Source organism: Lottia gigantea (genome assembly GCF_000327385.1).
Source record: "Lottia gigantea unplaced genomic scaffold LOTGIsca_23, whole genome shotgun sequence".
Lineage (NCBI taxonomy): Eukaryota > Metazoa > Mollusca > Gastropoda > Lottiidae > Lottia > Lottia gigantea.
Genome location: NW_008708645.1, coordinates 2,316,525 through 2,335,387, shown reverse-complemented (window position 1 = coordinate 2,335,387; position 18,863 = coordinate 2,316,525). Strand labels below are relative to the sequence as shown.

Here is an 18,863-nt window from a genome sequence, read left to right as displayed (position 1 = left end):
TCCGACCTGCATCACTGCCTGCATCACTGACAGCGGTTTTATCTCAACCCATGGTGGGATTGTATATCAGACTCTTAGGTTAGCGAGCAAGAGCTTAATTCACTGAGCATCTATAACTATTTCTGACTGTAATCAACTGTAACATTTACCTACCTTGACCCATTTTAACCAGATAATTTCATTATTGAGTAGAGCTTCAGCTGTAGGTAACATAGTAGTACTGGCACAGGCATAGTTCAATAACCTACAAATATAGTACTAGTAAGTCAACAAACTGATTTTCTACTTTCTTTTTCATTGGAAGAATGAAGATTAAAAAAGTAAAATGACCCAAAAAGATATTCAACCTTCAGACATATACTTATTTTGAAGTTTTTGGGGTGTTAATGAAGAATATTACCAAGTCTTGTCAAAATCTGTCAAGAATTGTGCCTCTGAGAGTGTTTACAAGTAATTGTGGACGAACTGACACGGAAATGGCTGACATCAATATACGCTTCACATTTTATGTGGGTGTAAAAAAAAGTATCAACCAATAAGGACCACTTATTTCTGCAGAGTATAATATCAAATCTAATTCAGCGATTGTCTGTTCATTTTGTCCAAATCAGAAAACCATTCCATTTTCAGTATAATTTGTCCACTTCATTAGTCTATGTATAAAGTTTCAATGAAACTTACTTGCACAGAAGTTGAAAAAATTCATGAGATTGCTTGGCATACTCTTTAGCTGTACTCTAAAATGAAAAAAAAAAACAAAAAAAAAACAATTTTTAACAATCCAAATTACCCCCTGCGATTTATTTTAGCTACATTCAAACACAATTGATAAATTTCAAAAGCAATATGAGTCGCATAGTCACTCAGCATTTACAATGTCATATGGGCCATATTGGATAAAAAAAACATTTTTAGTACCTACCGATAAAACAGTAAATAGTAAAGTGATTAGAAATACTAAAGGTCGATGACTGGTACCACATTTAGTAGACATTAAATAAAATTGATCACTAGCACATTTACGTACATCTCGGCTGAAAAAAAAAAAAAATTTCAATGCCCTTAAAATTATCCTAAAATTCGAATTTTAGTCATAACAGTCAAACATTTTGTAGGCCAAATGATTGAAATTATTGAACCCATAAAAAAAATTGTGCCGAGTCGACTCTCTGAAGCACTGGCAATGGCAATAAAATTTTTATCTTGAGGAAGATTCAAACCCAAGGCACATAATCGCCTAGCAGACAGCAATTTTACTCGCTACAGACTGAGCTATTCCACTTTTGGTATAAGATCGAAAGACTTTGAAATCTTACCTGGATTTACAGATTAGTAATAAATCTATGATAAAACATTGCCAAGCTTTATCTTTATTTAATGATTCTAGAGCAGATGGACATAGAGATAGACAGACTGTTAAAACTTCTAAAGCTTCTCTAGCTACTATCATATCTTCATTATCTGACTGCACATCTTCTTTTATCTACAGAGAAAAATATCAGATACTTTATATTGGAAAGGCTGTGGATATTCGCACTGCGACGGTACAAAAATGGGCATTAAATAACATAAGGCCATCCCAACCTAACCCTAACATAAATATTCTATATCATTCTTTTAAACTAACTTCACAAACATTGCTCTATCACTAGAGGTTACGCCTACATGCCTGTGCCTGTGCTTTCGTAACATTGCTTAACCGCAATATTACTACCTAAAATTCCTAACAAAGTCACTTAATATTATTCTTGACAATCAAAATGGCTTCACACACAAAAAAAACCAGAAAATCTAGCCCACCTATTGTGTCCAATCTTATCCGTACCGTTATTAGCAGCCATAGAGAACACACATCGTGACGGTACAAATAGCCAGTGCGATTTGCAAATATAATGCACACCCATTTTAGCCTAAGAATATGATTGACCAACAACATCTTTTTGTGAAATTTTTTGGACGATTTACATTTTTTTTTATTTGTTTTGAAGCAATTAGCCAAGTTAGCAGCCTAGTTTCAACAAATGATGAAAGTGTGGTCAAAAGTTACTTCTTTCTCTGACTTGTCTTTTTTTGCATGAAATCTTGAAGACGGCAACTGACATATTGCTTTCCTTGTAATAGTTACAGATGCTCTAAATAAAACCAACCTTTTCATGTGCTTTGTGTATATCTTCATTAGAAGCATGAACTAAATGTAGAGAACAGCTACTAGAAGACCAGGCTATCTTCTGTATAGCTTTGACTGTTGATAGATCAGGTAATACTCCTGTAGCCTACAAAATATTACAAATAATCTTATCAATAAGACAAAATTACAAAAACTTTATGCTGCATTCGATACCACTGGGAAGTACTAATTATCTCTAGCTATGTACTGATAATCATTTCTGAAATTCAGCATGACACATGAGATGAAATATACTATGTTTGCACATTACTAAGCCAGATGGGATGCCATGAAATTACTTAATGTCTACAACTAATTTTTTTTGTTGGGAAAGGGAAATTAAGAAACCTTTTTGAATACTATTTTCTGCAGATAAACTTTCCAATTCCTTTGCAAAAGACCTTAGTTCAGAGCAAAGAATAGGAAATCACCTCCAGTCCCCCTCATATCAAACAAAATTTGAAGTGAGGAATTGAAACAAATGAATTTGTACAACATATAATTTCACGTATTATCAGCCAAATTTTCCTACTATACAATTTACTATTATAAAACTGACATTTCATTGTGCAAATTGTGGATTCCACAGTAAAACATCCACTCACCTGTTGACCTAAATGTTGACCTAATCTAAGAGCAACATTTCTAAACTCAGAGTCTGGACTAGGTATATGTATTAGAGCTTGTTGTAGAGCTGCAGCTTGGTTATGTTCATCTGGTGTGACAGGAGTAGAACCTGGTTCACTGTGACAAGCATCAACTACCACCTGAACTTTAGCATGTCCTACTGTAGTTAACATTAGTTTACAGATCTTTAATACTGTTACATACGAGGCTCTGGAAAATTCAAAAATAGTTCATAACATTTCAGGACATATAATAATAATAATAATCAACTCTTTATTTTACATGGGTCAGAATTAGGTCCAATACACAAGGACATGGTCCTGTCTAACATTCAGCCCATGGGGACAATATAAAGAATGAAAATTTTTTTTTTTTAAAAATACATCAATGGACAACCTGTTTAACAAATACATAAGTACATGTATATTAAATGGACAGACTATGTTGCTGTGATCAAGATGTCCAAGCCACCACAATTCAACAATATATATATACAGAAAAATACATATACACAAGTACATGTGTATCAAATGGACAACGTGACCAAGTAATAATCTCAAGAACTTGATTTTAATCAAAAAAAAGGTCCAATTCAAGGACTGATCAAAAATTAACATAACATAACATCTCTGCTTTCTAGACATCAAGACAATATGAAAAAAAAAGAGGATGTTTACCTTCTAGTAGGTAATTCTACACTTGGTAAGAAATTATTTTTTGTTATCATATTCATTGATAGAGCTACACCTCCACTTCTTACAAAATTATACTGAAACATACAAATATAGTCATATCAAAATATCATTTTAATTACTAAAATAGCTTGTCAGGAAAAAATTAAAGTGAAATGAATGGAGTTTTACGTCCTACGGTTGTCAGGAAAGGTAAAATATGCCCACCAGCAGCTTTGATTGCAATTACAAATCATTGTTTGTAGCCTGTACAGTGCGCATAAGTCAATTGAGAACAGATGGATGGATGACAATATACTTCCATACTACGTGTGGGCATATAAAAATCAAAATAATCCAAAAGAATTGTAGACGTAGAGTGAGCACGAGTTGCACAATATGGCCAATAGAGAGAAAACGCTAAGTTGGATACGATACGATATTTCGGTGAATCATTCGAAAGGATCATCTTCATAATGACATTGACTCACAAAATAAAAATCAAAAGAATCCATAAAGAATTGTTGGCTGTAGAGTGAACACGAGTTGCACAATACAGTTAATAGTGTGAAAACTCTAGGTCGGACATGATATTTCAGTGAAAAATTATCAGATCATCACGAAAATCCCACAAAATAAAAATCAAAATAATCTGTAATCTGAATTGTAGCCCGTAGAGTGAGCACAAGTCAGATGTAAAGAGACAGACCGACGGGTGATTACAATATACATCCAAACTATTTGTGTGGGCATATAAAAACGCTTCATCACCACAAATAAAATTACTTTTAACCTTCATTTTATGTTTAAAATATACAATATCAGAGTAAAACTTACTTGAAATTCAAATGCTTCATCTGATAATGGATCTAAAGCTGGCATTAATAAACTATATAAAACCTACAAAATTTATAATACAATATACAGCTAATATAAAGAAATAACATCCATTCTAAATTGTCAGAAGAGTGCTACCCTCTACTTTCATTTATAGCAGAGCATGTTCTTTGTGGAAAACTTGTTGCTCAAATTTGGGAAAACTTTGCACCCAAAATCTAGAGAAACGTATCCAAAAGTTTTAACTAAAAAAATCCAGCCGTAAATTTTAAATGCCAAAAATATTTAAAAACATTACATAATGTTTTTACATTTGTTATGCTTTTTGGAAACTGTTAGAAAATTTGAGTAAAATAAACGCCTAATTGTAGATAAATATATTTCCTACATATTCTAAAGGTTTAACTAATAATATCGAACCATTATAAAGCCAATCACCGAAACTGTTTAATTAACAATTAGTAATCTCAGTTTTTAATTAACCCTTTAAAAACAAATTCAGTTTGGTCAAGTAGATACATATATATATAAATAGCATACTTTAGAAATAATTTTATGACGTTTTTGATAATGAAAACTTTTTACAAAAATGCGGCATACCCCTTTAAGGTGTCGCCATAAGCGTGAAGGATGTATTTGACATAATATATTCTATTCTAAATATTACTGAACAGGAGAGAGGAATCAAGTAGAATCTTACCTCTATATTATATAATACTTGTGTTGGTGAGTCATTAAAAAATAAAGATTCTAATGCTGAAGCTATACAACCATCACCATTATTATTCTCAGTACAAATATTACGAAACTTTTCTATCACAGTTTGATCTGAAATCAATTAATATAACCATAATATTCAAATAACAAAGTCAAGATTTCTTGAGTTTTACATCTTCCATTTCTGCTCCTGTTAAGGCGGATAGGCCATGCAGTGTGCAATGAGAGAAAATTTGCTATGACAGCGTAACAAGACTATTCTTTTACTATTCTAAAGGTGAGGGCACACCAGCGGTCGGAGATTTTAGTCTTATATGCTCATTCTTTTGGGGCCTTCTCTTTTGTTCAAAAACCAGCTTTAAGGTTAATCAAAGGTCGGGCAGGATTTGAGAGTTCAGGTTACGTCTATTTCTTTTCTACCCTCAATCGAACGTTATGGAAGCGGAATATGCTACAATAAAAATTTTGCTATTTATTTCCTTCTCTGCAATTTGGAATTACGTCTACAGATCTACTATTCTTTTTGGCACACATGGAATACATTCTGTTTTAATGAACGTTCGTTTGATTCAATAAATCCCAAATGTGCAGAACTCACCAAGCAAGAGACCCCAAAATGAACACTCCATGTTGATTTAAGTAAGCAGAAAATGGAGAACAAGATAAAGATGACATGTAAAGTTACCTGCAGGCATGATTTTTAAAACATGGCGTGCTGTATCACGTAATTTAGGTACTTGTAACTGACAACCCAAATCAGACAGTTGAAATAAAAACTGAGAATATTTAGGATTCTGAGACATTAGCTGAAAGAAAAGATTAAATGAACAATGAAAAATTTTAGCCATAAAGAGCTAGAAAGTCAAAAAATTTATTCACAAAATAATAATCATCAATATACATTGCTAATGTTGCTGGAATGAGTAAGTTTAATGTAAAATATATTTCAAAATAGAATACCAATATATTATCATGCTTCATTAACTAAAACATATTTATTCTAAGGTTGACTAGCAAATAGTAACGAAGGATTAACAATAACAAGATCAACAGGCACTGATTAAAATAATATAAAACTTACGACTCCAGGAAGATAATTCTCAGCCTCTATGTTTGGACCATCATAAGTATTGTGTGGAGAACCAACTGAACTATCAGAACTACTATCAGGACTAGATGGCATATTACTACCAGCTTGTACCAACTTTGCTGTCAGTGTCTACAATAAAAGCCAATTAATGCATATCAATACAGAACTATCTGCCACATATCAATACAGAACTATCTGCCAAATATCAATACAGAACTATCTGGCACATATCAATACAGAACTATCTGGCACATATCAAAACAGAACTATCTGCAACATATCAATACAGAACTATCTGGCACATATCAATACAGAACTATCTGGTACATATCAATACAGAACTATCTGCCACATATCAATACAGAACTATCTGTAACATATCAATACAGAACTATCTGCAACATATCAATACAGAAAGATCTGCAACATATCAATACAGAACTATCTGCAACATATCAATACAGAACTATCTGTAACATATCAATACAGAACTATCTGCCACATATCAATACAGAACTATCTGCAACATATCAATACAGAAAGATCTGCAACATATCAATACAGAACTATCTGCAACATATCAATACAGAACTATCTGCAACATATCAATACAGAACTATCTGGTACATATCAATACAGAACTATCTGCCACATATCAATACAGAACTATCTGCAACATATCAATACAGAACTATCTGTAACATATCAATACAGAACTATCTGCAACATATCAATACAGAACTATCTGTAACATATCAATACAGAACTATCTGCAACATATCAATACAGAACTATCTGGTACATATCAATACAGAACTATCTGCCACATATCAATACAGAACTATCTGCCACATATCAATACAGAACTATCTGCAACATATCAATACAGAACTATCTGCAACATATCAATACAGAACTATCTGCAACATATCAATACAGAACTATCTGGTACATATCAATACAGAACTATCTGCCACATATCAATACAGAACTATCTGCCACATATCAATACAGAACTATCTGCAACATATCAATACAGAACTATCTGCAACATATCAATACAGAACTATCTGCAACATATCAATACAGACCTATCTGCCACATATCAATACAGAACTATCTGCAATTTAATGACCCGAATCAAGTAGGCCTATAAAACTTTTCAAACTGGACAAGGGAATCAAGAAAGTCAACCAGAACAAGTTGGATTTGTTGTCAATATAATTGTATTGTGTCAATACACAAGTAATTTCATGAACATTAAAATGATATTCACTAAAAAGTATCCATAAAACTTTTTAACGAAAGTGCAAAGAAAGAAGTCATATAAGGCAGTTGATATTCAAATTCACCTTAATTAACCCTTTTTTCAACACAAGGCCAGACCAATTTATTTTCTTGTTAACAAAAACTCTAGGTAAGAGGATCCATAAAGCAATAAAAAAAGGAGATAAAAAATTTGTCGGCTCAAGTAAATATTGTCCATTGTGACTTACCATTTTATCACGTAGTGGAATATGAGATATTAGTTTTTTATCATCTATAGAATCTATTTGTTCAGCATTTAGAAAGAGTTCAACTTTCACATTATTAGTATTAGCTTTAACACGATGTATCTGTCTACGTAAAGATCCTATAGTATCATTAGTATGAGAAAATATTTCTAAATCTTCAACTTGACGACCTTGATTAGGAAATCGTATTTTCAGCGTCACTAATTTCCCTTTACAAGCTCTGAAATGAAAAAAACAAGATAGAATTGCTTTAAAATGGAGTTTTATGTCCTACTTTTATGCACCATGTGGGCTAATGAAGACGGGCAACGCCATGCAGGGTGCAATGAGGGAAATTTTACCAGGACAGGGGCATTAGCCTGCTCTTTTTAGATTTCCTACTGTCGAGGGATCTTTAACGTGCACAGCCTGTAGCACACGGGGCCTCGGTTTATTGTCCCATATGAACGACTAGACGCTTTTTCCATGTCAGCCCCTCTCACCTGCATCACTGACAAGGGGAAACCAGGTTGAAAAATCCAAAGGTATTTTGATCAAATAAGGAATTGTGGGATATCGAATCCAAAAGTAGAGCACTATGGCAGATTTTTTTTATTTCAATGACTAGTTATTGAAAATCTAACAAAACTAAATAATTTACCTGCTTAATGGCAATATCATTCTCTCTTCATTATAAGCTTCATCACATTCTCCTACATATTCCTTTAGCACTGTCAATATCCTGACCATACGTATTGTCTCTTGCATGACACGATTCATAGAATCTTTATCTTTCTCTAACACTGATACAGTATCATATAACGCTTTCAGTCTATCAACACACGATTGAATAAAATCTTCATGTATTTCAACTTGACTTTGTTGTAAGCGGGGACTAAGATTTGTGAAAATGTCTTTTAATAACAAAATGGCTTTCTCTGCTACGTCATCAGGACTTAATAATACTACCTAGAAAATCAAATAGATGTACACATGAAATAATTGAGTTTTACACCCTACTAACATTATTTTTAATTTATGGTAATAAGCTACATTATGCCATGCACAATGAGGAAAACTCTACACTATATAATCGTCTAAAGACAAGTATACCAACTGTTTCACAGCAAGCCTCTTATATTTATTCTTATTACCAGATGCATCTACTAGTTGGTTCCTTTCACCTTTATCTTTCAAACTGGGGACCTTTTTGAAAAAATATGATTGAATTTTCCTGCTTCTTGCAAATAGAAAATCCCCATCTCCCAGTTAGCAAGAAAGTATGTACTTCATTGAATCATCAAAAGAGAACAGTTTTCAAAAGAGACCTCAAATCAGGATTGGAAAATGAAGCAAAAAAAAGAAAGCAAAACTGTTTTAACATGCCTAATCTACACTTACCCTCCATAAATAATCTAAACCAATCAATTCCATATCATCCATCATGTGACCGCCTCTTCTTTTAGCTATTAATTTATTTTCTTTTAAATTAACTTGTTTAAAAAACCTCTCAAAACAACTGAAAAATAAACAAATTAGTCATGAAATTGACTCTTGAGCCCAACAATTATATAACTAGATAATTATTGTGGTAGGTGTCATAAATAGTGCTGGGTATCGTCAATCAGGTCACCATCAATACGTATCGCAATGGCCATGATACTATAAGCATTGCGATATGAGCTAATGGGATAAAAATTAACATTTATCTTCAAAGTTTCTACATATATCAATTCATAACTTTATTACTGTGATATTTGGTAATATAGTTGATAGAAATGGTTAGAGTCCACCGTATTAAAAGTTACCTACAATTTCAGTGAAAAAAATTGTTTGATCATAAACCAAGTTTATAATGAAATGTATATTTAAGTATCGATACATGGCGTCGTAATACTATGTGCATGCTGTCCAAGCACTAGTCGTAAGTAAGGTGTGCTTAAACAGCTTATGTCAGTCCTTATAGAATGTTCACAAAGCTCTTTGAATACTGGTATTTTTTAATGAATACCAATCATTAGTGATTTTTCTTAGCATTGTTCCAACTTACAGAGTAAAATTTCAGGTGTTCCTATGATCTTGATGCTAGTCTATTTTTCTTACTGGCTTTTATATAATAATACTTATCTCCTTTAATAAATTCTTAATTGGTAATGTGCCAAAAGTGATGTCTTAATATGTCAATCACAATATATGAACGACTTTCAAGGCTTCATAATTGACATTTTTGCAATGCATTTACATAGCACATTCTTTGATGGCAGCATGTTCCTATGATCTTGATGCTAGTCTATTTTTCGTACTGGCTTTTATATAATAATACTTATCTCCTTTAATAAATTCTTAATTGGTAATGTGCCAAAAGTGATGTCTTAATATGTCAATCACAATATATGAACAACTTTCATGGCTTCATAATTGACATTTTTGCAATGCATTTACATAGCACATTCTTTGATGGCAGCATGTTCCTTTGATCTTGATGCTAGTCTATTTTTCGTACTGGCTTTTATATAATAATACTTATCTCCTTTAATAAATTCTTACATCAATTAATAGTCATTGTTAGATGATTGTCATATATATATATATATATACATAAAGAAATAAAGCCAACTAAAATGACTTACTTCATGCCATGTTCTGTTAATAAACTAGGATCTAATTGTAATATATTCTTCTCAAAGAAATCTCTGGTAATTTCAGGATCTAGATCTGGTTCCTCACCCATCAACTAGAAATAAAACATAATGGTGTCACAGCAGACTCAAAACCCATAAATCTAGTTGAGAATTGTTAATGTGCCAAAAGTGATGTCTTAATATGTCAATCACAATATATGAACGACTTTCATGGCTTCATAATTGACATTTTTGCAATGCATTTACATAGCACATTCTTTGATGGCAGCATTTCCTCTGTGCCTTTATTTACAGCTATAACAATTTACAAAATAATTGGCTGTATATTACATTTGCTTAATTTATGGGTACTGGTTCTTGTGCAGCTCAATCTAAGGCTCTCTTGGGTCTAGTGGGATTTATTGGTCTTGGGTCTGGTGCATATTTAGTAATGATAAGGTTTTCTTTTAACAGATAAAATGTGGGTTAACCTACTTTAGCAAACCATTTAAAACAGGCTTCTCTATCTGAGAAATATATAGCATTTTCAGCTAAACAATGCCATATCTGTCTTGCTTGTGGTTCACATAGCCATAGCTGACCGTCTTTTAATAGAAACCTGCAATATAACATCAAATGGTCTGAGGTATACAATACCGTTAAGAGATTGTAAAGAGATTTTCTAAACTTTTTATGTGTATCAGGGACACTGATAGCATCAATTTTATTCCAACTCCTGTAGTTCTTGAATTCCATGAAAACTAACGCGTTTGATGACATCACTAAACGTCGGAATGAAAACTGGAATGGTGAAAATTGACGCACATAAAAAGTTTAGAAAACCTCTTTACAATCCCTTTAACCAGAGCTATCTTTTGATGATAAAATATAATTCAAATCTTGCCTTGCTTTTCAACATTGTCTATGGTACATTGTCACAAAAATAGAATTTTTAGCTTAACTTCCAACTCTTCTGTACTTAATGACGATAGGTAACAAATGCAGTGTCCAATGAGGGACTTTTTGCCAAGACAACAGCTTTTGCCTACTCTTTGTTGATTTCCAACAGTAATACACAAGGACCCTTCTGAAGGACAAGATGCTTTTTCTAAGTCAGTCCATCACATATATTCTCACAAAGTAAATGAAGTTTATATTCTACAAGTTTTCATACCTTAAAAATCTAAGACGTTCTTGAACCTGTACATTATGATTAAATCTACCATCAGGATTAATAGTAGCAGGATCTTCTTCTGGATTATCTGAAATTTAACAGAAGGATGCTCAAAGGTGCCTTTTAAACAGCATTCATGACTTCTCTCAAAAGACTTAGTAGAACCATCAATTATCCTATGATGTCAAGGTAACACTGAATCTTCTGATATATCCAATATATGGCGGTTTATTTATGAATATATTAGCCATGATAATGTCACCTTCATAGAAAATATCTGAGTTGTTTGAAACTATGTTTTTATTCTATTAATTTTTTTAGTTTTAGACTATGTATAACAGTTGTTCTGCTCAGTCTGCCATTAGATACAAATTCTGCTCATTTTATGTTTTGAGTCAGCCTTCATCCCTTTTTTCAATATGGTTTACTTACCTTTGTTATACTGTCTAGCTTTATTCATATAAGCTGATAAATTCTGACTAACTAACATTACTATAGAATGTTGAGCTTGTAACTGACTAATAACATTATTTCTATAGTACATATGAGCTGCTCTCTGAGTGTGAGGGAAATTCTGTGGAGCCTGAAAATAGTATGTAAAGTCAACATTAACCAGTTAGTTCTTAATTTGTTGGGCCATTGATCCACATCCACCAAGGATATGTTAGTCATTCATATCAAGCTCTTGATATATCCATATTGAACTATTGAAGAATGATCAATCTCATACTAGTCAACTTGTCACTGATTGTGCCACAGAGAAAAGCGAGCAGTGACAGCGAAAATCCACCACTATCCAGAGTAAGATTAAAACACTATCACTTATTGACGATAACACATCTCAGGACTGGAAACACATGTTTCAGGTTCAAAAAGATGGCTAGATTTAGAAATGTGGGCCAAAATGTCATATTTTGGAATACCAGCTATACTATGAGAGTAAGACTTTTTCTACAGTATATGTACTCTCAACTTAAATTTAACATGACTTCATCTCAAGCTGCAGAAAGAACTTAAAAACAAACAGGTAAAAAGCATTTTTGCCTCTTGCTAGTGATATTCAAATTTTTCTTTTCAAAACACTATAACCTACCTCAGGAAACAGTTGACATATTTCTCGTATCTGTTTTAAAGATGGTAAAACCCACTTGTCATTCTTCAATTCTTCTACAAATCTATTGATCCACTGCATCTTTTGATTATCTCTATCTTGTGAACAACTATAGTCTAATATTTTGATATGTGAGGTGAGCGCCTGATCCATTATCTCTGTTGGTACATCATCACTATGAGCTAGATTCCACAACAATGTTAATACCTAGAACATAATTATAAATAACATCATCACTATGAGCTAGATTCCACAACAATGTTAATACCTAGAACATAATTATAAATAACATCATCACTGAGAGCTAGATTACATTATAATGTTAATACCTAGACATAATTATAAATAACATCATCACTGAGAGCTAGATTCCATAACATTGTTAATACCTAGAACAAAATTATAAATGATGTTAATACCTAGAACATAATTATAAATAACATCATCACTGAGAGCTAGATTACATTATAATGTTAATACCTAGACATAATTATAAATAACATCATCACTGAGAGCTAGATTCCATAACAATGTTAATACCTAGAACATAATTATAAATAACATCATCACTGAGAGCTAGATTACATTATAATGTTAATACCTAGACATAATTATAAATAACATCATCACTGAGAGCTAGATTCCATAACGATGTTAATACCTAGAACATAATTATAAATAACATCATCACTGAGAGCTAGATTACATTATAATGTTAATACCTAGACATAATTATAAATAACATCATCACTGAGAGCTAGATTCCATAACGATGTTAATACCTAGAACATAATTATAAATAACATCATCACTGAGAGCTAGATTACATTATAATGTTAATACCTAGACATAATTATAAATAACATCATCACTGAGAGCTAGATTCCATAACAATGTTAATACCTAGAACATAATTATAAATGATGTTAATACCTAGAACATAATTATACACATCATCACTGTGAGCTAGATTCCATAACAATGTTAATACCTAGACATAATTATAAATAACATCATCACTGTGAGCTAGATTCCATAACAATGTTAATACCTAGAACATAATCATAAATAACATCATTACTATGAGCTAGATTCCATAACAATGTTAATACCTGGAACATAATTATAAATTATGTTAACACCTAGAACATAATATAAATAACATCATCACTGTGAGCTAGATTCCATAACAATGTTAATACCTAGAACATAATCACAAATAACATCATCACTATGAGCTAGATTCCATAACAATGTTAATACCTAGAACATAATTATAAATTATGTTAATACCTAGAACATAATTATAAATAACATCATCACTGAGAGCTAGATTACATTACAATTTTAATACCTGGAACATAATTATAAATCATGTTAATACCTAGAACATAATTATAAATAACATCATCACTGAGTGCTAGATTATATAACAATGTTAATATCTGGAACATAATTATAAATAACATCATCACTGAGAGCTAGATTACTGAACATACATACAAATAAGATCATGACGGTGAGCTATATTCTATAAGATAATTATAAATTACATCATCGCTGTGAGCTAGATTCTATAAATGTTAATACCTAGAACATAATTATAAATAACATCATCACCAGACCCTTGAATATTTAGCTATCAAGAAAAAGAAGATATCAAAACAGAAAGTTCAACTTACCTTGTGAGCCATGACTCCTTCCTTATCATCTTCTGCTAATCTACGAATTAACTCGAGTAATTTCTCTCTATTTTTCTTACTGGCATTATTCCAACTTCCCTGTTATAAGAAAAATAATACTGTTTGCAATAAAAAGTTGATGGAAGGAAACAAAACAGCCACATTTTGATTGGGATAACAGAATTTTTAACTGGTCACTTCTACCAGTTTATCACTGGATAAATGTTTTAAAACTTTCATCAATTATTCAAGCAACTAAGAGCTAATTTGTGGACAAACTAAAAAATTGATTGATGCCAGTTGCTAGCAGACATTGAAAATTCCACTTGATCTCAGATAATGGTACTTGCAAGGTTGACCTAAGCCCACTTGCACTCCATCCATTAATGTTAGTCAATTTGCCCTAATTTGATTATGATGAAGACTTACCTGAAAACATTCAAATAAATGATCTAACTGTTCAGCTGTAAAGTCCCAAGCTAATTTAGCTAATAAATCATGTACATTCTTCACAATAGCATCATGTTTTCCAGACTGAATATAATCAATAAATATCATTTAATAATGACAATAACAAAATATTTTCACTGTTAAAATAGTGCTCAATACATAAGAGAGATAAAAAATATTAAAACAGAACTAGAAACATGTTGTTATTTAGTTGACTGAAGATCGTACAGCATGAAACTCTGAGTGACAACATGTTTCAGGTTCTGTTTTAATATTTCATTTAATAAATATCTAGCCTAGATAATCATTAAACAATGAATTTGGATCAAGAGATATGTGTGTAAAATATGTTTGTATGTTGCAATATAACAATGTCAAACAATGAGTCTAGTATTATTGAATCATCAAAAACCTACCTGAGCTTCCCACAATCTATCTAAATCTTCAATAGTTAAAGCCTTTTCTTTTATCATAAAGCGTAGTATTTTCTCTAGTTTTTCTACATATTGAGGTTGATGTAAACTATCACGTAGCACTATAGATAAAACACTGTTCTGTTGTATCCATTCCTGAAATAGAAATCCATCAATCTTATGAAAAATTTACTCTTTTTTTGTGTGAAATATCTTGTGTTGTTCCCCTGTTGGATTTTATTATCAAAGACAGTTCTGGATCATAAGGATTTTACAAAAATGATTTTCATTCAATATATCCCACCATCCATACTTTCAATATGACATACATTTTGACACACCCACTTAATGATTGACAGGCAACAAATTTTACAATAAAAAAAATGTGAGTTTTTATTACAAAATTTAGATTAATGTTAATATAAGCATAAATTTGGATCCATTTGTTGTCATTTTTGAAATCTACATAGTAAATATTGTAAATCTGCAATGTTTCAATTCAAGTTGAGAAAGATTTCAACTTACGGCCATTTTATCTGCAGTAAGCCACTCATCTTCTTCTATTTGTTGATGTCGTGTAGCGTGGAATGATACATTAGTTATTACTTTATTCACTTCATTTAATGCGTTCATTTTACCATTGAATGAGGAAATTTGTAATAATCTGAAGAAAAAAAACAAAACACAATTACAAATTTTGTGTAAAGCCATTCAAAGAAAGTCACATAAATTCAGACTAATTTTCTCACCAAAAATGTCAAGGTGGATTTTGGTTACTTGGCAATTCCAGTATCTCAAATCTATTGCAGTTGACAGGAGTAAAAACTCTTTAAATTTGACAAACTAGTAAGAATTGTGATATCCTTGATGGTCATTGATTTGCATTCTAATTTTTCAGTTGTCTGTTTGCTCAAATGACACCAGCTTATAGCATTAGTTGAAAATGCCTTTACTTTCGGATAAAACTTAAAACATGTCACAAGGATCTTCAACATTTATTAGGGGTAACATTATTCTATTTTGAATATCTAGATAAGATGAGATATAATAAAGACTAATTTTAAACTAAAAGTAATAACAGAATAACTGTCCAACATATTGAACAATTTACCTTAATATCATTTTAAGTCGAAATATTTCTAAATTTTTCACTGTTTCTTCTTGATTCTGTAATCTGTTGACTAAATGTTTTAACGCTTTTATAATTGAAGATAAAGCATCATTTTTTGCTTCATTTTTGGATTCTTTCTTCAATTCTTCATCTGTCAGTTTATCTAATACACTAGGTACGATTTCCTGTAAGACAGAACATATTAAATATGCTTTCACTTCCGAGGCCTTGAGCTCCAAAAATCCCAAAACCACAAATTGTTCAATGAATGGCCAAATTCAAATCCCAGCATCCTTAATACAATACTTCTCACTTTTTTTTAAAACTGTATCACATTTTTAATATGCAAGTTAATACGGTTGTCATAACAACCAATGTTCCACATGCCACAAAATATATATCTAAATTATTTTTAGATTGTTGAAAATAAAAGTTCTGGCAAAATTTTCCTCATTGCTCACTGCAGAAACTAAAGACTTTCCCCATTTCCACAATTAAGTGCCCAAGAGCATAGCAACATTTCATATTTACACCGGTCTTATAGGAAAAAAAAGAAATTACCTACCACAATAGGCATGAAGTATTTTTGTATAGTTGAGGCAGTTAATACTTCTGCGCATTGTCCAAATGGTCTGCAAAACAAGAGAAGTATTCATTTTAAATGTCAATTACTTGTATATGCACGGTAATAAAAATTTTCATATTGTATGTTAGTACATTTTTTACCATAGATCAGATTATTTTATAATGATCATGTACTTACTTGATTAGAGCTGCTATAACAGGAACAGTTAAATTTCCACTTTTAAATCTGTCTAACATGATCTGAAAACCACCCAGCTGACCAAACTTATTAATCAAGTCTACTAACCATCCCTATAAACATAACATAATATCAAAACATAACAAATATATTTAAAACATATCTATAAAATATAACAGCTTTTAATCATCATAACCAGCCCTGACTTATATCTTCAACATAAAGGCATATTCAGGGTTAGCTAATTTGGTTGCCTTTCATCTTATGTTAGAAAATTTGTAGGAAATTTTACTTTAAGCTTACCCTAGGGTATCTTTGATCTGAAGGTCTAGCATATATATTCTCATCTGTTGGAGCAGTGCCAGAACATGTATCTGAAGGTCTGTTGTTAGTGTATGAATGAAATCTATAAAAAAGAAGAATTGACATGAATGGAGTTTTACGTCCTACTCTTCTACACCTAAATCAGCTAATGAAGACGCAGTGTGAAATGAGGGTAATTTTACAGGAATTTCAATTTCTACTGTCGAGGGATCTTTAACCTGTACAGCATGTAGCACAGGACAATTGTATGAAATATATATACAAACATGAACAGCTAGCATTCATTTCTAAAAATTATTTTTATTTTTTTGCTAAAACTGTAGTTTATGATGGAGTAGAATCATACACCACAGAGGGTGTCCTCATGATAAAAATATATGTCAGTAATTGATTCAGACAACTCTTTCCACAATACCAACAGGTCATATCTATTATGGTAGCTGAAGAATTCAGGGCACAAGTCCAAAGGAGTTAAGAAATGACAGATCTGGACTATCCAACAGAATATTTCCACCAGTTGTCAGGATTGAATTTTGTTAGTTCAATCCCAATTCAGCAATTATTTAGGCCTACTTACTTGCACTGTGGATTCAGAACCATTGCTAATAATTCTAAGAGAGGAAACCAGTCTTGATTTAATTTAACAACACATAACTCTATTAATTTCTCAGCATTTTTCAAAATACATCTCTATAATAACATAATATAATTAAGTGCAATGAAGACTAAATGCCTTATAATTCCTTTATTAATTTACCAAGTTTGATTTCATAATCATCTTTGAGATTTTCAGACCAGATGCAAAATTTTAAATATTCTTGGAATCTAACTTGAAAATAAGTGATTTTTGACACAAAATAAGCCACACGAGAATGAGCTTAAGCAAAAGAAAATGTTTATGTCTCATAAGAGATTTAATCTTGCCATTCCTAATTGTAAGCAGTTAAATGTTCAGCTCACTACTAACTGAGTTATAACACAGCTTAAACCTATCTTATCAAAGAAGTTAAACAGCAAAAAATCATTGATTTCCCTCTACCAAGTTTTACTGAAATTAAAACAGTAAAGTTCACTACCGCTTTCAAGTACTATTAGGGCATTCTTCTTTAATTAAGCTGATATAAAAAGAGAAATTATAGTATAAGAAACTTACATGAATATCATATTTCCAGCTACTAACAGCATCATCCGTTAATATTTTAGTAAATGAAATAGTTAATCCTTCACGGAAAAATCTCTGACAGGCTTCACTACGTAAATCTAATCCTGCAATAGTCAATCATAGTGTTGTGACAGATAATATATAAGCTATTGTCTGAGCAAAGTAAAAGGTTTTTTGTGTTTCAAGTTATTTTTGTGAGAATTGGAATATCAGCTTGAAAATAGTACCGGTACTGTCAGTCTTAGAATGTCTTTGCGTTGATAAAATTATAAACATAAGCTCAAAATCTTTTTTCACAGATGCCTCTTTTCAGCCAAAATTTGTGACTTTTTTGGGTTGAAATATTTAGGTTGGAAATCTTTACAATGTCAACTCACAAAAAAAAATTTTTTTTATCAACACAAAGACATTTTAAACTAACAATTATCAATAATATATTTGAGCTGCTAT

At 31.6% G+C, this 18,863-nt stretch overlaps 1 protein-coding gene across 1 annotated transcript in view; it reads right to left on the bottom strand.

Moving 5' to 3' along the window:
* Positions 1-18,863, bottom strand: part of LOTGIDRAFT_214699 (hypothetical protein) — a gene marked incomplete at its 3' end in the record, with an annotated part of 32,937 nt that overhangs the window by 12,863 nt on the left and 1,211 nt on the right. The window contains exons 2-30 of the mRNA XM_009055013.1: positions 18,405-18,517; positions 17,829-17,941; positions 17,231-17,333; positions 16,928-17,040; positions 16,730-16,796; positions 16,165-16,349; positions 15,579-15,717; positions 15,057-15,209; positions 14,620-14,724; positions 14,191-14,289; positions 12,491-12,715; positions 11,830-11,980; positions 11,398-11,485; positions 10,719-10,842; positions 10,233-10,336; positions 9,004-9,121; positions 8,264-8,571; positions 7,606-7,843; positions 6,101-6,238; positions 5,705-5,825; positions 5,003-5,130; positions 4,303-4,365; positions 3,472-3,563; positions 2,773-3,004; positions 2,148-2,273; positions 1,317-1,483; positions 923-1,034; positions 682-737; positions 154-244 (exon numbers count right to left, since the gene is read on the bottom strand). Of these exons, the coding sequence (XP_009053261.1) occupies positions 154-244; positions 682-737; positions 923-1,034; positions 1,317-1,483; positions 2,148-2,273; positions 2,773-3,004; positions 3,472-3,563; positions 4,303-4,365; positions 5,003-5,130; positions 5,705-5,825; positions 6,101-6,238; positions 7,606-7,843; positions 8,264-8,571; positions 9,004-9,121; positions 10,233-10,336; positions 10,719-10,842; positions 11,398-11,485; positions 11,830-11,980; positions 12,491-12,715; positions 14,191-14,289; positions 14,620-14,724; positions 15,057-15,209; positions 15,579-15,717; positions 16,165-16,349; positions 16,730-16,796; positions 16,928-17,040; positions 17,231-17,333; positions 17,829-17,941; positions 18,405-18,517 (3,872 nt within the window). The remainder of the gene's footprint in view (positions 1-153; positions 245-681; positions 738-922; positions 1,035-1,316; positions 1,484-2,147; positions 2,274-2,772; positions 3,005-3,471; positions 3,564-4,302; positions 4,366-5,002; positions 5,131-5,704; positions 5,826-6,100; positions 6,239-7,605; positions 7,844-8,263; positions 8,572-9,003; positions 9,122-10,232; positions 10,337-10,718; positions 10,843-11,397; positions 11,486-11,829; positions 11,981-12,490; positions 12,716-14,190; positions 14,290-14,619; positions 14,725-15,056; positions 15,210-15,578; positions 15,718-16,164; positions 16,350-16,729; positions 16,797-16,927; positions 17,041-17,230; positions 17,334-17,828; positions 17,942-18,404; positions 18,518-18,863) is intronic.